Below are 25,034 nucleotides of genomic sequence, written 5' to 3'. Positions count from 1 at the left end.
ACTGGTTGAAAGTCTCCCAAATTTAGCCGTATTTCTGAATCATTAACAGTTTATTTCGTTGATGTTCGGTCCGGATCCTGAAAACCGCTGTTACCCCTTTGTAGCTTCCAATTATCTGAATACGCCATGAACTCGTTTTCGTTCTTGTTCGCAATTAACAGCAAAGTAATAAGCATTCTGGACAGAACACATACAGAGACACTAACTACAATATTGATGTGTTTACTGCATATGAATATTCTAAAGTGGACACTTAATTAACTAGAATGAACAGAAAAGAAAATTTTAATCAACTGTTTCACTGCCTTGTCTACACGTCTCCTTTACCACGGAATTAAAAGAATTTCTTAAATAATCATTGACGTGTTTACTGTATATTAATGTTTTAAAGTGGATACTGAATTAACTAGGTTGAACAGAAAAAAGAAACTGAATGGAAGGTGTCAGTAGTTTCTCAGTGAGTGGAGAGACAAAGCTTGTGATCACAGATCTCTGCAGATCTATAAAAACGGACATATACTGCTGTGTTGTGGAAAGACAAAGCTTGTCGATCACAGATCTCTGCAGATCTATAAAAACGGACATATATTGCAGTGTTTTTGAGGCGAAGGGAACGTCTCCTTTAACTCGGACTTGAAAGAAAATTTTTAAATGCCCGAGATATACCAAAATAACATGATTTAAACCGTGTTTTGACTTTGATTGCCGCTGTCAATTTATTCCGCTAAAAGAACATGCTCAAATAATAATTTGAACCCGAGTTTGCGCAGTGGGTAAAACCACTCATTCTTGACCCAAACATCCATGGTTCAAGTCTGCATCGAAGCCTTTTTTTTTCTCTTTTTTTTCGTGAAGCTGTATATGATTATAATAACGAATAGATAACACATTTCAACAAACTAATTTTTTCATTTTTATGGGTTTTTTTTTTTTAATTTTTAAGTTTGCATCACAAGTGAGTCTTGAAGGCCTTGCCTTTGTTTCTTTCTTTCTTTTTTCTTTCTTTCTTGAAAACTATATTTGATTTATTGTTACTGTTACAGTGTTAGCCATTTCATTGCTGTGATATCAGCGTCTGCCCCTGCAACGTCAGCAGACTTCCAGTGCCCTGTGTGTTCATGATTCTGCAAATCAAGACTTGGCCTGCAGAATCACTTCCATTCGCATAGATAGCTACATGCTCATGTCTTCCTTAAACAGGGTTCCCAGGTGGTGGGCATGAAGCCAAAAAAGGACCTTTAAAGGACTTTATAAGGACCTCAAATCAGTTTAAAAGGACCTTTGCCGACATGACTTTACAGTACACCCCAATCTATTTGACATGCAGAACAGCAGACACTTACCTCTCATAAACGGAAGAACAGCTAATCCCATTTGACTGTCGTATTTAGTTTTTGCAATTCACGTCACTGTAGGCTAGGCCTAAGCAAAGCAGCAGCAGCAGGCGTGACTCACAGCCACTGTACCACGCTTCGCGTCTGCCACCGAGCAGAAAGCGCACTACTGTTAGGGCCTAGGCCTATAGGCTGTATCCTCCTACAGTAAGTACTGAGTTTCAGACGATCGCGTCGGCATCTTTCAACGCGCTTTGCAACTTGCGGTTTTGGTGTCGAAGGTGTTTCAGTTTCGTTCTCAAGTCTCTTTCTCTTCATAAAACAGGACTTAACAGTACCTTTCAAAAATTAAAAGGACCTCCTGATGAGTTAAAAGGACCAACTTGCTGAATCAAAGCACTTAAAAGGCCTTTTGACCAAAATCCAATTCCTAAGGACTTAAAAGGACTTGAAAGGACCCTACGAACCTTGTTAAAACTGAGGGACAACCATTATTTTTTATATATGGTTGAATTGAATTAATTAGTGCATGTGAACTGAGAGTAACATGTGACATACTGATATTCAGAGCTGCAACTGAAGAAAAAAGGATGAAGCTATGAATCTTTTTTTTTTTTTCTTTTTTTTAGTGTGTACGAAAATAGTCTTTGTCAGTGTGATAAAGCATCAGGCATGCAATATTTAACACACTTGTCTTCTTGTAAGTCCAAAATGTCTGTAGACGCCCACAACCACCACTGTCCAAAACATCTTTAACTGCCCCTCAGTTACAAGCTCAGTTGGCATCCGCTTTTTGCATCATATGTTTATAAATTATATACATCATTATCTGGCAGGTTGCACCACATATTTATGAAATTTGTTAGCTCTTTGATGTTTTAGAATTAAGAACCATAGCTAAATGACACAAGCATGTTGCTGGTTAGACTTTTTATTTGATGCTTTCAAGATCTCTTTTCCCCTTGAAATGAATATTATTAAATATTCTTGATTTTCTTGAGAAATATTTTAACCACACATACAGAAAGTTTCTTGATTTTTTCAAAAAGAGAGATCATAAACACTCATAAGGATATATATATATATATATATATATAAATATATATATATATATACAGTTTTTGAAATGTCAAATAGTCTATCTTCATAAAAATATCTGTGCTTTTTTAACATGAAACAGCTGTAACTTTCTCAAATGCCAATGATACTCTAATAAAAGCCAAGGTGAGTGTAATGAATTATTATGAAAATGTTCAGGAGGCAGTAAAGTTTTCAATAACACACTGAAGACATATGAACTGATACAAAAACAAGTAATTTTATTTCCATCTCTGACCAGCAGAGAAAGTGGTTCAACTGTTTTGTGGTACAAATGATATATAACCTGAAGGACTTTAAAAAAATAAAATAAAATTACAAGCACAAATGAACATAATCAACATTCAGACCTTACTTTAAGTTTGAAGGAAGAAATTTCTGTTTTGTTTTTGGTTTGTTTTGTTTTTTGTATCAATCAAACTGTGGGCAAGTCATCACAATTATTTCTTGGGTGAAGAATACAAGAATGCGTAAAAAAAAATATTAATAAAAACTGCAAAAAAAAGAGCAGATGTGAAAATAAGTGCTTTCACACCAAAAGCTGTGGTGTCGCATGACATGGAATGGTGGTTATTTTGCTTCCAAAATGATTATCACTGCTGCAAGTAAATATGAGGGTTAAACAATATCAGACATCTATAACAACACATCTACAACAACAATCACATCAAAACAAAACCAAACCAAAAAGAACAACACCAAAAAACACCAAAAGATTAACCAACCAAGAAAAACAGAAAGAAAAACCCCAGATTAGTAAAGGCAGTAATAAAAATGAAGCTACTGAACCATCTTTTGACCTTACATTGACAGCTGCTTGTGGTCTCTGGTGATGTGTTATCACTGTAAGATAAATTTAAATGGAAACTGTAAATCCAAATGAGGCCAACAATGTAAAACATTCTACAGGAAAACAGGACAGTTTTAATTTCCTCCCTCGTGTGCTTTTGTCTTATTTAAAAGAGTAAACATTACTGTACATTTACTTATTTACATTATCTCCATTTACTGCAGAAACAAAAGATCAAGAGTGAAAAAATAATCCTGACACAGAACATGAGAGAAAAACTGCAAAGAAAGAGACTTAGATTCTTTATTATTATGTCCATATAAACTTTTTACCATGCCTAGAAATGCTTTTTATCTTCACTTTCCTTCACTCTGCTACTCCCAGATCCCCTAATACCCTGCAACTCCTCATAACTTGTGCACACACACAAAAAAGAGACTAATGAATATTTGTTAATACAACAGAACTTGAGCAATATGTGTGACATGCTTAACACTGAAGTGATGCTGACAAACTTTTTTTTTTATTCATATTATGCATAAAATACACAGAATAATACTTAAATGAAAGGGACACAAGATACATATCGAACAGCCAGGAATACCAAGACCAAACTGGTGGATTGTGCTGACTTACAATCAAAGCAGCAATAAACATTATGCTGTTGGTGGTTCACTGTTCAAGAAATAGACCAAAACCCTGCCCACAATACTTTTTTCTTTTTTAATCTGTTCAACCTCAAGAAAAATAGGTAAGGAACTTTTCTGTCTTCATTGAAGTCTTTACAAAGATGAAAAAAAAAAAAAAAAAGAAAGAAAATCAGCTGCATTCAAGGATGAGGTATGCAGAACACCTCATGCAATATGTATTGGGTTATCTGGTCACTCAGAATGTCACACATACAACTGACGGAAAAGCAAACGTGCATATCGCTACAGTTTTGTCTGTTGCAACCATAGAAATTGCTCACTTCCTACAGAATGGGAGCTTCCTGATTTTTAAGCCCAGTCTATCTTTTGAACCTGCTATGACTGATGTTTTTTCACCAACTCCTTCCGAAGTTCAAGTCCTTGTGTGATGTTCAGCACACCTGAAATGATACTGATTTTGTGTGTTGTGACCAACATTTCATTAAACACATCACGCCCCCACCATCCCCAAAATTACCGGTAAGTCCTTGCATAGGTTCTGTGCCAAAGTTTTTTTGCTTTTTTTTCTGTTTTTTTTTTTCAATTGCATTACCCATTCCATTGTTCTAGTTGGCTACATGAAAGAAAAAAATGCACAAAAGGGATGTGATGTAATCCATCATCACCTGTTCTGATACTGCCATGAGGAAACTTACATGCAGCACTGCATGCATGCATTATGGACATGCATTATGCATTATTTACAACAGTTTATTCTATTTGTACAAAGTAGAAAACATGATCATAAACATAGTTGCTGCTTCAAGAACTGGACAGGAACAACATGACAGTAAAAATGATATGTAAAATGCCAATAATCTCAGGCTGTATAAACAACACAATAATACCTCTGTCAAAAAGTTATCTGAATGTGAAGCACGAGAAAATTGTTTTTGTGTTTGCATGCATAAATGACAGCATGTGTGTGCATATATGCATGTGTTCAGGTGAAACTGTGTTGCAGGGGTGGGGGGGGGGAGTGTAGGGGTGTGTGCAATGGGCTGAGTGGAGTGAAATATATGTATAAGGGGAAAGGATTTGTGCAATTGTATTAAAAAAAAAAAAAAAAAAAGGGAAAAAATACTTGCATCCCGTATCAGCAGTGTACCATGCACTATGTGTGTGAATTAAGGCTGATATAACCTGAGGTAAAGAAGCCAAATGGAATGGAAAAAACATATCAGACACAACAGATGTATTACCACCACAGCAAAATACATCCAGCTTTCCAGACAAAAAGAAAAGCCCACATCCTGTTCCTCTCACTGATTCATTAGGCAGACACCAGGCAATGTACTAATAAATATGTATGTGTGTGTGTGTGTGTGTGTGTGTGTGTGTGGTCTGCATGAATTGACACAGGAAACAAATGATGAGTGCCAAACGGCTGCTCTCAGTAAGCTCCACCCAGGTAGCTAGCCTGTTGTGCAAATGACTCTACTGAATTCGCAAAGCGCTTAGTTTGGTCAAGATGGGCGCTACATAAGTACCAATAGTAAGTATCAATTTCTCCATCATTTGCAAACGATTGTGCCCTTCTGACTGCGGTTGGTGAAGTTGTTGTTGCGGGTGCACATGTAATGGTAGGTCCCTTTGCGGAACTTGAGAACTACCCCCTCGTATGATGCTGGAGCATTGTTGAGCTGTGACTGAAGCTTGCTCTTTTCATCCACAGCAAAGTCTTGAACTGTTGCCCCATGTGACTGGCAATCAGCACTGCGGATACACCTGGAAAAAAAAAGAGTTGAAGCTAAAACAAAAATGGGACACAGAAAATAATTAAAACAGTAAAACGAAGATAAAAAGGTGAACTGAAGAAAAGCTATATATCAACCTATTCAGTGCAAGAGAACTTTTTTTTTTTTAACTGCTTTCCTTTTGCCAGAAAATTTGGAGGATTCTAGCGTTATAAATAAACAAAAAATCCTAGCATGAAAAGTGATAGAGATACAGAAAAGAAAATGTGTTTTGTCAAGGAAAATGAATGAAGGTACTGAATCTGGGCTAATTTTCCAATTGTTTTTAATGCAGAGAACTATTCAGGCATCACAATGTGAAAATAATTAGTGTGCATTCTGTAAGATCTGTTGTCACCTCACCAGGCTGACATCCAAAAAGAAAACAGACAAAATACAGCTGGAACAGTGGAAATGACATGCTTGGTGTCAGATTATATATGTACATGAAAATAAAATATAACTTTATTATCACAAACCCAACTTCAGCAGACAGGTAAGCAAATAACTGTGCCAGCAACGACAGATGCGTTTTCTGTCAACAGGTCAGTCATATAGTTAAAAATGATAAAAGGTGGTGTAAAATCAAAGGTACCATAAGATGAACACAAAAACACTACGTTTAGAGTCTTAGACTCTTTGTCTCACCCATGTTAGTCATATACTCAGAGACTGAACTGTTTAGCTCTGTGACACCAATAAGAATATTAGAAAAATTCTGTAACACAATCAATATCAGAAGTGACTGAACTTGGACTCCAGTTTCTACTGTAACACCACCACAATCAATATCAGAAGTGACCAAACACGGACCCAAGAGTTTCAACTGTAACACCACCACAATCAATATCAGAAGCGACCGAACATGGACCCAAGAGTTTCTACTGTAAGCATACCTGTAATATCCAGCCGATGCCAAATCCACAGCCAGGTCCTTGGCCTGCACACCTGTCTTCCCATGATAGATCCACTTGATTTCTGCATTGGTCCACATCCTGCTTTGCTCGAAGGGCACAGGGAAGTTGTCATTGCGGTCCCGGATTTGCACCATGTTGTTTCGGTCGGTGCCTGAAAAACGCAGAGTGAAGGAAATGTTTTGTATTGTATTACTTTTTGTTGTTGTCAGAACAGATTTCTCCATGTGAAATTTGGGCTGCTCTCCCCAGAGAGAGTGCGTCGCTACACTGAGAGCATCATCCATTATTTCCTGCCTGTAAATCTATTTTCCTATCGAAGTGGATTTTTCTACAGAATTTTGCCATGGGTTATTTTACATGCCCTAAGTGCATGCTGCACACAGGACCTTGGCTTATTGTCCCATCCGAATGACTAGCGACCAGACCACTACTCAAGGTATAGTGGAGGCGGAGGAAATACTGGCGACTATGGGATTTGAACCAGTGTGCTCAAATTCTCTTACTTTCTAGGCGGATACATTACCACTAGGCCATCCGTGTTTTGCACAGGACAGGGATCAGACCCCTGCTGAAGTCTGCACAAGTGGGTCACGGTATACAGAATGTGTAATCAAATGTTCAGTCTCCTTCAAACATCAACAAATCACTTCCACTGTGCAGAATGCTGTTATTTCCTTCATATATCAATCCAACGTTTTTGTTTATTACTGAACACTTGTGTCTGTTTCAAGGAAATTAACTGCATGCAGTACAAGATCTGCCAGCTGTTGACTGCATATAAAGTAATTTAAAATGAGTCTTATCTATGTTGAAACAACAAATGATCTATTTGCCGTTCCCTCCACACACACACACACAAATAATGGAAAGATGCTAAATAAAATCCAGGTTAGAAATGTATAAAAAATTATAAATATATAAAAATTTAAAAAAAGGTGTGGCATAGCAACACCTCCTTCCGTACCTAAAATGAATTTAAGAAAAGAGAGAGGAAAGTGGCAATCACCTCACTGCATTTTGTGAGTAACAAGAAGACAAAATATGTGGAAACATGCAATGGAACATTTAACAGAACAGTTTAGTGTAAAACATCGCAGCAAAGAGAAAAGTGTGCACATGCATATGCACAAAATAAGAGACTAAAGGCTGCTCCTAGTCAATTCTGCCAGGTATAGGCAGCTGTTGTGCAAATAATTCTCTAAAGTGCTTAGAGTTTGGTCTCTGGCTGGAGGTATGTGCTATACAGGTATCAACAATAAATAAACAAACATATATGAGCAGGCAAGGACTTGCATCAAAACCTACCAGCAGTCCCCTCCCCATCGCTCCCTGCCTGCCCGTCACCAGCCGGGTTGCCGTTGTTGTGACTGTTGGAGCCTGCAACACACAGTTGTCTTCCCTACAGTGCTGCTGGAGTAAAGACTGATACATGAAAGGAATTTTCTTTAACTCATTCTACTCCCAGAAAGAGTTAACTCGCACCATGATTACTTCCCCTGTGGACCAGGTGCGAGTATTCTCATACAACACACTATTCTAATTTTGTTTATTCTTGATTGGTACAGCTGACATTCTAAACTGAACCGTTCACGGATTCTGGAAGCATGAAAACTAAGCTTTGCTTGACCGATTATATCAACAATTTCAACACACTATTCTAATTTCGTTTATTCTTGCATGGTACAGATGACATTCTAAACTGAACCGTTTACAGATTTTGGAAGCATGAAAATGAAGCTTTGCTTGACCGATTAAATCAACAATTTTCAATTAATTTTTGCTGTTTCAGTGAACCACCCCACTTTTTACTGCAGTGGTCTCATGTAGTGCTGATCCAGGGGAGTTGTAGCAGGCATGCAGCACTGAGGTAGAATGAATTAATGTCTTGCCACACATACTGGTGATTGTACACTTTAAAAAAAAAAGTTAATAATTTCAACATCTGAATGTTATCAATTAAAAACAAACAGATAAGATAGGCTGGAGAGAAATGGGAGGAGGAAGTTGAATGGTCAGTAGAGGGAAACATGGTAGATGGATGGAGGAATCAAAGATGAGTGTTTGAAATAAATAAAGAAAGAAAATTACTTAATTATGAACTTCACAAAAAAAGGGATTTGCTAACATGACAAACAAATTATAATGAATCTAAAAAGTCAAAAACATCAGTGTTCCCTAACACACAAAAGCACATTAATTCTGTGCACTATTTGCTGTTGTTGCTTATAGCCCAGCTGACTATACAGGGCCATATCAGGGCTTGTATTTGTGTGCAGATACACACAAGTGTACACACAGCAAAGGAAAAGGCATTAGCTGGAGCACAGAAATCTAATCTTTTGGGGCTACGGACACAATGTGCATTATCATTTATTTTATCAGTCACAAGACTGAGTGGTCTAAAAGAAGAAAAAAAGGAGTCATGTATCTCCATTTTGGGGGCACTTGCACCATCCATTAGTCAAAAGGCAGCCCAGGAAACTGATTAACAAATCTAATATCCATAGTTAACAAAAATTCAGCCACAAAACAGTATATCAAAACAAAGAGTAATGATAATAACAGCTATGGCTTATTACAGCATTGTCCATTTTAAACATTCTGACTGCAAAATTATAAATACTATCAACAGTTTCAAACATGCATAATCATGAAAGCCAACCATTTTTAGAAATTAATTTACTTCACTGATCTGACCGTAAAGCCATTGTTTATCTACACTTTTTTCATCACAAGCCAGTTGAGTTCTTTGGTTACAATTCCTTCATCCTTCGGATGCTTTTGAACTGATACACTTTACATGAAAAACAAAAACAACAAAACCGCTCCTATAATTTTAAGCACAATGCCTTGAGCATCAGCATTTTCAATGGACAGTTCACAAATAAACTTCACCATCACCATCAACCAACTTTGCATACATGAGATATGAGAAAATGTTGGGGTGGGGGAGGGAAGAGAGAGAGAGAGAGAGAGAGAGAGAGAGAGAGAGAGAGAGAGAGGTTCAAATTATCTGTAACTTCTTCATTCATTTCGAGTGCTGTGAGCTCTCACAAAAAGAAAGGGAGCTACACAACTGTACAACTATTACCATTATGATCAGTAAGGGCAATGAACAATTTTTACCTGTCCACTGAACATGCACCAGGTCTCCCTCCCGAATCTCCAGGTGTGTAGGAGCAAAATCGTATTCCACGGCTGGGTACACCTGCACTATGTTCCCTCGCTTGCCCCGCACGTTCACGTTAAAGATACGGGACCCCTGAAGCTCCTGGGGGCGTGGCCGCAGCTTGAAGACGTGACTTCGGTCTTGGAAGATGCGGCCATACTGTGCTGTGTTGATGGCGAGGCGAAGAGGAGAAGACTTCCCGCCGATGTTGACGTAAGGGTTTTGCTGGACCGGAGATTTGATCATTCTGGACAAGATGATGATGTAAAATGTGTAAATTAATACTTTTAAAAAATGTCTACAATCGCCAGTATGTGTGACAAAACATTAAACAAAATTCCCCCTCCCTCCAACAAGATGACGAGAGTTACCACTCTGAAGACTTTGAACGAAACTGTTTTTAAATGGGAAATTTTCACTTACTGAAGTGTGCGTGTGTGTGTGTGTGTGTGTGTGTGTTCACCAAATTAAGAATGTGTGTGTGTGTGTGCGCGCGTGCGCATGTGCGCTCGTGCATGCATGTGTATGTGTATATGTGTTCACCAAATTAAGAATGTGTCTGTACCAGCCGCCGTGGCGAAGTAGTTAGTGTCGCGGACTGACGGCTGGGAGGACGCGGGTTCGAATCCCAGCGGAGGTGGGTTTTTCGGCCCGTGGCTGGCTCCTACCCAGAGTTGAGTGTGCTGTGGGCTTAAATGGGGAGATTGGGACCACACAGTCGAGTGTCATCCACTTCAAGGATGCGTCTTTGAGTGTGTTGCTCTAATTACCTGACCAACACTCCAAGTGTCTGTATCTCTCGGGCCTGGTTAACGCCGGGATATCATTATGACAGGAAGCGTAGAGTACAGCCTTGTCACGCAGTCCCAAACCAAAATGGACCTCCATAGCAACATCGTCATCATCATCGTCATCCTCCTTCTCCTACATCGTCATCATTATAAACAAAATAGTCTCAAAGTCTGTGACCTTTCATGCCCTGCTCTCATGGTGACCTCAGTTTGGATACCCCTCGACTTCCATGCTTGGGGTGAGTCCTGTCAATGTCGTCAGTGTCCGCAGATTCATGGGGGGCGGGGGGGGCGGGGGGGGGCTGTTGTTTGAGGGACGTGGTGGCGGTCTCCACTCTGGGAGAGACGCTCACTCAGTCTGGCTCCGCGACTAAGCCATTATTGTCGTTAGTAGGGGGCTTAGTAGGTGGTGGCCTAAGTACGTTAAAGCAGAACAGGCACCACTGAACACCACCGAAGTGACTCAGCAGCAGTGCAGGGTCTCCTCTGGTGTGTGGCCTCCAGGCAACCTAACATCGATGGTTCCCTGTGGACTGCCGACGCTGGAACTGCGACGGACAAACCCGGGTGTGGCCGTGTATGGGGGAATCTAAATGAGCGGCGTGTGAGTAATGCCACTGAAACGGCGCAGCTGATGGGGCAGCAAAAAAAAAAAAAAAAGTGTCTGTATTTGTCTAAATAGTACATGAAAGTAAGCACAGGGGAAAAAAAAGACACAACATCCCTTCTACAATTATGAGAATGTGATAAAAACATGATAGCAGTTAAAGAGATGAAGCCCAGCCTCTGAACCTGAATCTGAACATTATTATTCAGAATGTTATAAACATAGAGACACAAACAGCAAAATTATAAAACATGTCTTGAAAGAACACACATTGTGGAACAAGGAAAAAAAGAACAAACTAAATCATTATATCACACACACACACACACACACACACTCACTGACTCACTCACATTCATACACACACATGTTGGCTCAACTTACAGATCATTGTTCTTGGTATGATCTGTATGATATGGGTCATAATCATCCGTTGAAACATTGTACCTGAAACAAAAGTTAGGCACAAGTCAAAATTCAAACATCACAATGCCTGTATGAACATTTGACTCCCATGTAAACATTGTGTTTTACTATTACTAAACTAAAATAATTTCATTAATATTATAATCAAGTGCAAACATTTCATTCAATGTGGCTACATAAGCTTTTTTTTCTTTAGAAAATCTGGTTTCCAATCTGAAGAAAAAGCTCTATTCAATATGAACCTGCTATCTCTTACATGGAAAAGCAAAAACAGTATACTAATTCCTTAGAGATCCAACAGCCCATTCCCATAAAAACAACTTTGATACAGAAAGTGCAACAGAAGAAACCAGCACTGCCGTGTGTGACGGGCCTCTCTGTCCCAAGTGCCAGAGGACATTATGGGCAGTAATTAAGTCAGTCAGTCCTTGGAGAGAGCTGCACCTCTCTCAACTGCTGGTTGTTTCAGGACCACATTTGAGTCTAGATTTCGGAGCTGTATTGCCATGGGAGACCTCTAGTGAGGAAATCTCTATTCATGCAAAGTTAAGCATTTAGCTGAGAGCATTTCATGCATGTAGACTGGCAGCAGTGGAGATCTCATGTGCTAGAGGATTAAGATAGGATTTGATGCCCTCTGTTTGATCAATAGCAAGCTCATAAAAAAAATCTTCTGATTCCTTTACTTTCACGCCTGTAAACTTGTTTTGGCTCCACTCAGTTAATGTGCCTTCTGAACAATCACTACTGATCAACCATATCAATTGCTACACCAACCTAACAAGCTGGGTCTAATCCAGAAATGCAAATATTTTTCAAGAATAAAGCTGTATAAATATGTTTTGCATCGTTTTCTTTAATGGTTACTGAGAGTGCATAAAGTACTACAGCTCTGCAGACGACATGCATAAAAATTAATGGTTTGTTACGAAGAGCAAATTTGTGTATTTTTCAACTACATGTGTGTACTTGCACAAGACTTTGTACACACACCTATTATCATTTGATCTGTTTGTCTGGGGTCTCCAAACTTACACTGTAGTCATCTTTGCCACAGTGTGTAATTCTGTTGTTTCAAGCCGTCTGTTATAAATTCTGATATTTGAATTTCACTTACACAGTCAACCCTCACCTCATTCTGAATACACAGCGCTTCGTTTCGCCAGAGGGAAAGTATGGCAGCTTCCAGTCATAGGTCAAGGCTTTGCCATCAGCTCCATTGCCAAGGTGGTTTGACCTACGATAGCAACAGAATGACATTAAGATTTGCATTATTCATGTGTGTGTGTGTGTGTGTGTGTGTGTGTGTATGTGTCTGTGTGTGTGTGTCTCATTATGTGTGTTTCTATGTTTGTGTGTAGTTGCATGTGTGTGTGCACATGCATAGCAACTGAATTTCACTATGGCTTGCTTTTTTCATGCCTGTGTTGGAATTTTTGTATGGATGAATGGATGGAGGAATTGATGTGTGTGCGCGCGTGCACATGCACGTGGGTGTGCGTGCACATCAACAGAATGACATAATGACTTGCTTTGCATGTCTGTATCCATCTATCTATCTATATTATATATATATATATATTTGTATATATGTATATCTGTATGAATATATATGTGTGTGTGAATGAATGTGTACATGTAAATGCATGTGACTGGTGATAAAAGAGAGAGACAGAGAGAACAAATGCATTTCAACAGCACAGTCCCACTTCAAAATGCCCCACCAAACTGAATCATGACATCAATGAATATGTCTGTATAAGTATCAATAATGATAACAGAAATGTTTATAATGTCTGATTAATTTGGATAATTGCAGCAAACGAACCAACATGGAATGTACATTGCAATCAAGAGATCATTATTTTGGAAAAAAAAAACCAAAAAAACATAGACCAATAAATTACTGGTTTTTCCTTTTTTTTGTAACACATAATCAATAAAAACATCAATAAAGTAGTTGTGTCCAGAGAGATTTTTTGGGGGGTTGGGGGGGCTGCCCCATCATCTGCACTGTTTCAGCGGCATTGCTCCCATACCACTCAATCCAAGGCCCCCCCCATACACAGCCACACCTGGGTTCATCTGACTCAGTCCCAGCACCGGCAGGCCACAGGGAACTATCAATGTCAGGTTGCCAGGAGACCACACACCAGAAGAGACCCCGCACTGCTGCTGAGTCACCTCCATGGTGTTCGGTAGTGCCTGTTCCGATTTATCATTTGTGGGACACCATCTACTAAGCCCCAGAAGGATGACAATAATTGCTTGGCTGCAGAGCAAGACTGAGTCTACCAAGTCACCACCACCAAGTCCATCCAGTACAATCCCCCATGTATCTGCCACAACGAAGACTTCAATGTAAGTGGAGGGGGATAATTCTGACAGTTATCTTACCTTGACCACGGCGCCTCAAAGCACTGTGGTGCTGGCAGTTTGGCCAGACACTGCTGTTGGTTGTAGTCTGTAGCATCATAAGGGACCCCCCACACGTACGTCACAGTTCCACTTCTTGCACGTTCACAACTTCTTTTGCTGGTGTACTCTGAACGATGGGGAACACACACACACACACACACATACATACACAAACACACATGTGAAAAATTAAAATGGTTCTTGACCATGTTGGTTTGTTGCTTTCTTCCACAGATGCTGGGGTAAACTGGAAAAAGTAATGCATTTTCCCGTAAGGATACTTGTAACATAACCCAAAACAAACAAACAAAAAAAAAAAACCCAAAAAAAAACCAACCCAGCAATAAAAAGAAAGGAAAGGAAAAGAAGAGCAAAAGAATAACAGAATGCAACAGAACACATCACAGCATACCAAAATCAAATGAGAAAAATGTTGTGACTAAATTAAATAAGAGCTATAAATAAATTAGATTTTGGCAGGTGCCTAGGAAAGGGTTCAGAATTTACAGGAAATATAATTGTTATGTGAGGCGTTGCTCCTAATGTAATCTTTGTTTTTCAGAGCAACCTCTCCCACCCTGATGGATCAGATGGGACTGACATAAACCTTTTTTTTTTTTTTTTAATCAGCTGCTGCCAATTCAGTGTAGCATTTGAAAAGGAATTTTTAAAAGGACATTTTGACTATGACTTTGTCCTTGGCCTTTGAACAACTCTTTTCTTTATGTGTTCAGCTAAAAACTACATGAGGCAAGAGTGTTCTGTCAATCTGCAAGTCTGTAAAAGGCTATAGACTTGACATTAAGATGGCATAATCAGGAGGCAGTACAACATCAAACAACAAAGGTAATGACTTAAGCAACCTCACACCTTAAACAAAAAGACATAACAATCACAGCATGAGTCTCCTCTCCATGTGGAATGGCCGCCTAGTGGTTATGTGTCTGCCTAGGAAACGACAAAATCTGAGGGTAAGGGATCTTCTTCTTCTTCTGCGTTCACTTGTATGCACACGAGTGGGCTTTTACGTGTATGACCATTTTTACCCCGCCATGCAGGCAGCCATACTCCGTTTTCGGGGGTGTGCATGCTGGATATGTTCTTGTTTCCATAACCCACCGAATGCTGACATGGATTACAGGATCTTTAACGTGCGTATTTGATCTTCTGCTTGCATATACACATGAAGGGGGTTCAGGCACTAGCAGGTCTGCACGTATGTTGACCTGGGAGATCGTAAAAATCTCTACCCTTTACCCACCAGGCGCCGTCACCGTGATTCGAACCCGGGACCCTCAGATTGACAGTCCAACGCTTTAACCACTCGGCTATTGCGCCCGTCGGTACGGGATAAAATCTCACCCTCATCAGAATATTCTTCCCCTCCACTGGACTTTTTGAGTGGTGGTGTAGATGCTAATCATTTAGACAAGATGATAAACAAATGTCCTGTACACTGAATGCACTTGGCGCACAGAAAAGAACCAATGGCAACAAATGGATTGCCCCTAGCAGAATTCTGAAGAAAAATCCACACATAAACATGTGTGTGCATGCATGTGACTGAAGCCCGACTGAATGTTAGAGGAAACAAATGACAAGCGCCTAAAGGCAACTGTGAGTTGGTTCTGCACAGGTAGGCAGCGCACTGTTCAAATGACTCCATGACTGTAAAACGCTTACGAGTTTATATCTGAAAAAGGGTGCTGTTTAAGTATCAATAAAAATAATAATCCTCTTCTTCCTTTGCATGTGTGGGCTGCAGCTCCTATCTTCACCAGCAGCCCAAAATATTTGTATTTGTATTAATCATTTTGTCAGAACAGATTCCTCTGAGTGAAATTCGGGCTGCTATCCCAAAGGAAGAGTGCATCGCTACACTGACAGCGCCACCCATTTTTTTGTATACAACCCTTTTGTTGCCATGAGTTCTTTTACGTGCGCTAAATGCATGCTGCACATGGGACCTCAGTTTATCGTCTCATCAGAATGACTAGCGTCCAAACCACCACTCTAGGTCTAGTGGAGGGGGAGAAAAAACTGGCCACTGCCGGTGTGATTCGAACCAGTGCGCTCCAATTCTCTCGCTTCCTAGATGGATGCATTACCTCTAGGCCAACATTCCACATTTGACTCGGAAGACCACATGAAAGTAGCTCAACAGGCAGGACTCACGTGGGGCTTTCTCCAGGTAATTGTGCAGCAGTACCCACTGTCCTCCATTGGCCTGGCAATCGGCTTGAGTTCTCCACTGAGACCAGCCCTTTGCCTCCACACACTCCCCATATGGCTGGACATTGAAACTCTTGGATGTGTAGTGACTGCACAACACACATCAGTGTTACGTAAAGAATGCACGCAACACATGTCAGCGTGATGGAAAGAACGCACGCAACACATGTCAGTGTTACGTAAAGAACACATGCAACACATGTCAGTGTTATGTAAAGAATGCACGCAACACACATTAGTGTTACATAAAGAATGCACGCAACACACATCAGTGTTATGTAAAGAACGCACACAACACACATCAGTGTTATGTAAAGAACGCACGCAACACACATCAGTGTTATGTAAAGAATGCATGCAACACAGATCAGTGTTATGTAAAGAACGCACGCAACACATGTCAGCGTTATGTAAAGAACGCACGCAACACATGTCAGTGTTACATAAAGAATGCATGCAACACACATCAGTATTATGTAAAGAACGCATGCAACACACATCAGTGTTATGTAAAGAATGACCACAACACACCTCAGTGTTACGTAAAGAACGGACACAACATGTCAGTGTTATGTAAAGAACGGACACAACACATGTCAGTGTTATGTAAAGAATGCACGCAACACATGTCAGTGTTATGTAAAGAATGCACACAACACATGTCAGCGTTATGTAAAGAATGCGTGCAACACACATCAGTGTTAAGCGAAGAATGTGTGCAACACACATCAGTGTTACGTAAAGAATGCACACAACACACATCAGTGTTACGTAAAGAACATATGCCACACACATCAGTGTTATGTAATGAGCACATGCAACACACATCAGTGTTTTGTAATAACCGCACACAACATATATCAGTTTTATTACTATTTGGAAAGGATTTTTCCCATCCCAAAATTGCATTCAACATACTTATTGTGACGCACTGATGCAGACTCTGGGTTTAATTCCTGTCCTGTGCAAACCCTTCTCAAGAAACTTTAAAAAAAATTGTTTTACAACATTTTGCGAAAAAGTAAATAAAAACTCAGAGCAATACACAAAAGAAGTCACTGCACATATAAAAACCTGAAACTGGAACAAGGACATCAGAAAAATGTTGCCGACAATAACTGTACCAAACACACAGACGACCTACATGAAGTGGAAACATGCATTTGTGGGCTTAACCTGAATCATATGACACATATGTAATTACAAAGCATAATTTATTCTAAACTTGCTAATATTATTACCATTATCATTATTTCCTTATGCAATCCCTGTTTTCTACGCACCTACACATGGACGAGTTCTCAGCCATGACAGCAATGTCTTTCCACATGGTTGGATGCCAGTAGGGGTAGTAATCTCGCTCTTCAGGGCACTCATAACCATACTGATTTCCGTTAGGGTTCTGTCGAGTGTAGATGGCACTGCTGTAGCCAAACCCATTGTTTGCTTTCAGGTTCTGATCTGCTGTGAACAAACCTGAAAATCAAAAAAGAAAATGCGTTGAAAAAAATGAATGAAAAGAATTAAGTACAAACGAGAAATCTGTTTATCATGCAGTGTGGAAATATTTGTTGAAAATTTAAAGTCCAATGTCAAATAATCAACAATCATTCAATTTAACTTTGTTATTCATATGGAAATATTTGTTGAAAATCTAAAGTGGAGTGGTGGCTTAGTGGGAACAGGTCCACTAAGGAAGCAAGAGTATCTGTGGGTGCACGTAAAAGAACCCATGGCAAAAAAAAAGATTGTTCTCTTGCAAATTCTGTAGGAAAATCGATTTTGAAAGTAAAATATATACACTTGCAGGAGGAAAAGAAAAAGAGAAAAAAAAAGAGTGAATACTGCACTGTAGCAACATGCGCTCCCTGGGGAGAGCAGCCCAAATTTCACACAGATAAATTTGTTGTGACAAAGACTTCTTCTTCTTCTTCCTTTATACAACCAACATCATTATACTGATGATTCTGTTGTAGTTTGGGGAGGTTGCTGAGGATTGTGCTGTTGTGAGGATTGAAAAAAATTTGGCAACCTGGCCAGCCAGTGCACGTTCTGCCTCTGCATCAGCTGTTGGAGGGGGAGGTGGGGGGATGGTGATGTTGGGGTGCATGGGTGGTTAGGAGGAGGGTGAGGGGGGTACTGCTGGGCGAGAGGAGGGGGGGAATACAATACAATTCAAAGTTCAGTATCAAACAGTCATCATTCAACAACTGCTGTTTTCACCTTTATTCCTCTCCCGCATGTAACACTTGTTGTACCAGTCCCAGGATTCATGGAGGCCCCTGTTTCTGTTGACGTCACCAGATTTTTTGGTCCCTGCATCTGTCATGCTGGTCGGCTTGGTGTACTTTGCTGTGGTTGTCTCCTTTCCGTTGCGGAAAGTATCAGGCCCTCCTAGGAAGGAGGAGATATTAAAACAACTATAAATCAGTCTGATTTGATTTGATCTTAAATCTATTCATCCCCAGTGATATTTAAAAAAAAAGATGTTTTTTTTTTTTAAGTGGGTATTGGTGTTACAGTAACAGTGGTCAGAAAAAAAAGACTTGATTTAATTTTAAATCTATTCATTCCCAGAGATTTCTTTTTAAGCAGGTACTGATTATAGAGAACAGTGACACTGGTTAACAACAAAAGAATCAGTTGATTCCAGGTCTAAGAAGAATACTTTTTTGTTGAAAAAAAAAAAAAGGTCAGTAGCATTCTCTACAATTATGTCAATTCTTAATTCAAATTTCAAAATGGGACAGTCAAAAAGAATGTGTTCACCACATACAGTATAATAAAAAAAATAAATTAAAAAAAAAGGAAAAAAGATATCATTAACTGAAAATGAATGACCATTTTTTTGTACTCTGATCTTTTGTCAGCCATACTTCATTTTCTGATAAATGCATACTAGGTAATTTCACGCTTCCAAATTCCAATGAACAAAGGGCATATGATGTTGAACATGAGTGTTTGATTTCCTGCAAGTGCACTCACACACAAAAGGAAAGAAGAACAAGTAGAGTTGCATTTATGTCGATTTGGGAGATAAGTGTACATAGACACAAGTGCATGTCTTTGTAAAGTGTGCATGCATGTAGCTGTGTGTACGCATGTACGATTCTTCCATCACTTCTGCCAAGATTTGCACATGTATACGCTTAAATGTGTGTAATTGCATATCTGTACATGTACGTGTGTGTGTGTGCATCGGTGTGTGCATACACATGTGCACATGAATATGTGTGCATACATAATTGTCTGCATCTGCATACATGAGCTTGCATACAAATGCGGGTTCAGTCAAATCTGGGTTTGGGTTTCATCCATTTTTTGTTTTGACAGATAATCTCTCACTCCCTAAGTTTCTTTTAAATAATTATCATTTGTTTTTGTTTATTTAATTCAAACAGCACATCAACATCAAAGCTGTTTTTACCCCTTGCATCAGTGACATCATCCTGACAAGCATACTGCAGGACCAGGACGCAGTTCTGTTTCTGAGGGTTCGAGTCTTCATTTCCCCCACAGCCATGTTGATTGGTCCACTCCACTGTCAGCACACTCTCTGCTGAGGCGTCACTCTGGAAATATTTCTGTAACCAAAACAAAAGCAATCTTATCTTCAAGTAATAATAATAATAATAATAATGGTACTTATATAGCGCTGAATCTTGTGCAGAGACAAATCTAAGCGCTTTCGCACCAGTCATTCTCACGCATGCATAACTCTAAAACTGGAGAAACTAAAGACAAGGAAGAGGCAGGGAAGGGAGGCTATTTTGGGAAGAGGTGGGTTTTAAGGCCAGACTTGAAAGAGCCAAGTGTGGAGACTTGATGAAGCAAGAGAGGAAGTTCATTCCAATTGCAAGGTCCAGAGACAGAGAAAGAACGGCGGCCAACAGTCGAGAGTTTGAATCTGGGTATGCGTAAGTGGAGTGGATCCGAAGCTGATCATAGTGAGCTAGATGGAGTGTAGAGGTGAAGGCAGCCACAGAGATAGGATGGTCTTCAAATCATTATTGATGGTGTCTGTAGAGCAGGTATCGCTGTGTGTGCGAGACCCTCAAAGTGCAACCCTATCTTATGTGCCTTTCATCTTCTGCAAGAAGTATTGCTTTTGGAAACAGTCAGGTCATGTTTCAAAACTATTAGTTTCTATACTACAATAGTAATGGAGTTCCTTAGTTTATGAGCAAAATGTCTCACTTTCTCAATGACTGAAATACTTTTCTTAGTTTTGCTGCTTTTGTAGCTCAATAGTTTCTTTCATCATTTTTGTACTGACAGCCCTGACATTTCTGAAATTAAAATGATAACACTCTCTAAAATGGTATCACACTCTCTTCTTAGTCTGATAATAATCTGCCTATTCAGGAATAAAACCACAACAAAATCAACTGAATATATTTTGAAACACAATATGTCAAACCAGCGATATTTCTAACGCCACATTGTTTAAATCACAATGCAGTCAGCTTTTAATCGTGCTGTTACCAAGAACTGTGAAATCAAAATCAGAGCATACCACTTTTTCCCCCATTCTCACTGGTGTCATCTTTCATGCTGGCCCTCTCATACTGCTAACCCTCGACTGCAACTATTATAATACAAACTATCACTATAACAATATTTCTGAAAAAAAAAGTTTGGTATACATGTGCAGTTTGGTGTGAAATCAATTCTACTGACCATTCTGTACTGCCCAGATTCATCACTTGATGCAGCAGTGCCACTGTCACCCACATTGTATCCACCTCTGTTGTTGTTCTGTATGAACAGGGAAAAAAATTTTTTTTAAAGATCATCAGAGTTGAAAACAAAAGCAAAACCCCCAATAAAAAAAACAACAACAATTACTTCACACTTACACCGACTTTATTTACGAGAGACAGTTGATGAATGCCAAAATATAGTAAGAAGCATTGAAGCAAGATGTAGTTTTCTCAATCATTAACAGGATCTTTACTGACCACTCACGCTTTTTTTTTCTGCAGCTGGGTCAATCATTATTCACTAACATGGTACTATCTTAAATAAAATGAAAACCAGTCACTGAAAAAGATTTTTAAAATAAATGAAGTTGTGAACACAGATTTTGTTCAATGCTCAACACAATCAAAATGTGACACATAGATAGAGCAGATTTCAATGAAAAGTAAATATTACTGCATGACTGATCACAATATAATTATTCAAACTAAAAACAGGCCTGAAAGTGATGGCCTTATGAATACTTAATTAAGTGACGGGTTCTTTGTAACTTGTCAAATTTCTTAAGATACTATCATATAATGTCGCATGTGCATACTTGCATGTATGCATGTGTGTATGCATTGTGTGTGTGTGTGTGTGTGTGTGTGTGTGTGTGTGTGTGTGTGTGTGCGTGTTTGGTAACTATTTTGCTGCTAAACTGAAAGCCAGAGTATGACAATACTAAAATATGGCCCAATAACTTAAGGTGGCAAGGATCCTGACTAAACAGGAATCAAGTTCAGTTGTGATAAGATCTGGGCTGAACTCTTGATAAATATATATATATATACTATGCAACGAAACAAATGCAAACCCACTGTGCAGAATAAGAGGTCACGAATGAGAGAGGGAAAGAGAAAGACAGACAGAGACAGAGAGAGACGAGAGAGAGAAAAAGAGAGAGAGAAGAGAGAGAAAGAGAGGAGAGATGACTGAGGGAAATAGAAGAGAGAGAGAGAGAGAGAGGAGGGAGGGGGAGATTAGACTTAGAGACTCAGACTGACAAAGAAAGAGTAAGTCCAAGAGGCAGACAGAGAGAAGGAGGGAGAGAAAAGAGAGAGAATATGAACTAAATTAAAGAAAGGCACAGATGACAAAAGAGAAGAGGAAGAGATTCAGCACAGACAAGAAATGATCAAACTGAGATGCCACACCTGCTTTTAGCGAAACTGTTTCCTAGTCTGTACAATGGTGACAGAACAGAGCTATACCTCCTACTCAGACTAACAGATGATCATAAAGTAACAGTATGTGCCAAAAGCTCTTACAAACCTGAGAATCAAACATTCTATTTGCATTTTTCCTGGCTGCCGATTTCTCATTGAGTCTGTTGTTGGACCCTCTGGGAACGTGAAGATAGATGTCCGCCGTGATCAGCGATGCACATACTGCCACTGCAAGGCACAGCCGTTCAAGCACTAGAACTGTCATCTGAAAAACCGATTTGAAAAACAATGTTCATTGCATTATACACAATCTAACAATTGGTTTCACCAAACATCACAATTAGAGACAGAACCAGAGATAAATGAAATGATTTCAGACACAGTTTCTGAAGAAAATAATACCAGAACTGCAAACCTCTGAAAACAAAATCAACCAACAAATGAAAGGCAGCATACGCCAGCAAAAATAATATAAGAAATCTATCAGGAAACAAATATGGAGAATCTACACTGGCTGCCACGATGTGGTGATTAGTGCAAAACAACACCTGGAAGATTGTGGCTTTGAGTTTGATTGACAGGACTGAGTGGATGCTGGATGGATATGCCATCTGAGTGCAGGACTTCTGAGATCAAAATCATCAATGGCCTGCGAGTGAGCCATTGTTGAAGTCCTGGCAGAACCTAGATGATTAAGAGAGGTGATTTTTAATATCACCCGAACAAAATGTCTGCAAGCATGCTAATCCCTTAATCCTCCAAGTATACAAATTTATGCAAAAGACCATTCACAATCAATTCAAAGATCCAATTATCCATGTCAGTATTTCTCACCATACATCCACCCCTGAAAGCAAAGTACTTTAAGTATGGCTGCAGAAATCTTAATACCTGACAGATGGTTTAGTTTCTAAAGCACATATCATATGACATGTTAAGTACTGTGTAGTCCTTTTGGAAGCACAGCATGCTCAGGACCTGATAGAGTGGAGTGGGGGTTAAATAGTCACAGGTTCCATTCAAAAGCCATATCTGTGTTTATAAGCTTCAACATTCACCATTTCAAGGAGGGGAATTTTGATATCATAATTGTTTTCACTTCCTGAGAATTGTCAGCCATACTTGCACCTGTATAAGCATGGAAACACTTGGGCATGCATGGTCTGATAAATATGGTTATATGTGTATTGCATGTGAATGTGTGTGTGTGTGTGTGTGTGTGTGTGTGTGTGTGTGTGTGTGTGTGTGCGTGTGTGTGTGTGTGTGTGTGTGTGTGTGTGTGTGTGTGTGCACGCGCGCGCATGTGTGTGTGTGTGTGTGTGTGTGTGTGTGTGTTCATATCCATTTAAAAAATTGTAAAATTAAGGTTAAAGTTTGTGACACATGTACAGTATTTGGGATTTATTACATTAGTCAAAATTTGAACAATGACAGCACTGATCCGTTAATTAAGTGGCATAAATTAGATCATGACGAAAGGGAACACGTGTCCGTTCGACTGAGTGTGTGACTTTATAGTCTTGGTAATTGATTTGATTTATTCTGAGTAGTAGAATTTGGAGTAGATCTCAAGTTACGAGTCGTTAGAAATTATCCTTCCTTGTCCACGATACCTCTTTTTGCTTCGGTAAACATGACAAATAATCTACATAATGGAAATTGACCGAGTTTGTTGTGATGTGTTGTAGAGTAGCGGTAGTGAAGGGAAGATCAACCAAGGTAAGAGGAAAGGTGGAGAAGAGAGAAGTGTCATATGTGTTGTGTCGTGTGTGTGTGTTGTGTGGTGTGTGTTTGTTGTGTGATTTTTCATTTTTTGTAGCTATGTACCATATGTTAAGTGAGTGTGTTTGTATAGTATAGCAATTGTGAATGTAATGTCCATAATATTTACAAACTGTGGCTGAACAAATCACATCACTGTTAGATGGTTTCATGCTACACTACCTCATTTGACATTCATCACACTGACCATATCCCTTGCCGTCAGTGACACTATACTCCTCCACTCACATTTTCATGGAAAGGTTCCAGTCCAAATACACAAACATGTCCATTATTCCCATGCTCCTTCCCCAAAATCACAGTCAATTGAACCAGTCAATATTGTATCTTATCTATACAAATCGTATCGTTACAAATCCATTTACACAAATTGTAACACTTTAAGTGGTAATTAAGTTTGATCACATCTACAGATGATTGATTACATAGTCATATAGAATATGTATGTACCTGATCCTATTAAGTGGCATATATTACAGTGTGAAGGGGAGTGTGTGTGTGTGTGTGTGTGTGTTTGTGTGTGTGTTTGTGTAGTACTAGTAGTAGTAGTAGTTTTGGGACTGGCATTTGACTGTCTTTTTTTGTCCCTTTCAATCCTTTTATTTGTGGGATACATAATATGTGCTCTTGCACATTCAGGCATGGATTAAATCCTGAGCGTTGTGTGTGTATGTGATACAGAGAGAGAGAGAGAGAGAGAGAGAGAGAGAGTGTGTGTGTGTGTGTGTGAATGTGCCACAGAGAGAGAGAGAGAGAGAGAGAGAGAGAGAGAGAGAGAGAGAGAATAGAATACAAGCGTATATTTTATATAATACGTCCCCAATGAATTGAAAATATTAACAAGGTCCTCAACCAAACATATATGTGACACCTTACCTCGCTTTTTACAGTCACATATAAGCCTTTTCCGCAGTGCCTGGTAATGGGACCCTCGACCAACTGTCCTCAGTTTTCCACTGGTTTGATTTGCCACCTGCGACTGTTAACTCTTCTCGTTGTGAAATCATCCGCACAAGTTTCTATGTAGTTCCAAAATAAATTTCACTAAAATACCCGTATATTTCCTGGCATAGGCTGCACATAGTTTTTCCTTATATGACTATATTAGTAAAAGTTAAATCTGTTGAAAAATAAGC

At 39.3% G+C, this 25,034-nt stretch overlaps 1 protein-coding gene across 1 annotated transcript; it reads right to left on the bottom strand.

Annotated features, from left to right (window-relative positions):
• Window positions 1–2,630: 2,630 nt before the first annotated feature.
• Window positions 2,631–24,905, bottom strand: LOC143299886 (protein DD3-3-like). Its single transcript, XM_076613380.1, has 14 exons — window positions 24,775–24,905; window positions 22,223–22,381; window positions 20,888–20,965; window positions 19,635–19,791; window positions 18,431–18,601; window positions 17,491–17,683; window positions 16,151–16,296; window positions 13,955–14,102; window positions 12,690–12,794; window positions 11,516–11,578; window positions 9,691–9,980; window positions 7,870–7,941; window positions 6,544–6,715; window positions 2,631–5,639 (listed from the first exon to the last, which is right to left on the bottom strand). Exons 2-14 carry the CDS (start codon window positions 22,379–22,381, stop codon window positions 5,426–5,428), a joined length of 1,968 nt encoding a protein of 655 aa, XP_076469495.1. The 5' UTR covers window positions 24,775–24,905; the 3' UTR covers window positions 2,631–5,425.
• Between the last annotated feature and the right edge of the window lie 129 nt (window positions 24,906–25,034).

Source organism: Babylonia areolata, chromosome 25, assembly GCF_041734735.1.
Source record: "Babylonia areolata isolate BAREFJ2019XMU chromosome 25, ASM4173473v1, whole genome shotgun sequence".
In the NCBI taxonomy this organism is placed as follows: Eukaryota; Metazoa; Mollusca; class Gastropoda; order Neogastropoda; family Buccinidae; genus Babylonia; species Babylonia areolata.
The sequence above is the reverse complement of the archived record's forward strand: the minus strand, read 5'-3'. Positions and strand labels throughout refer to the sequence as shown.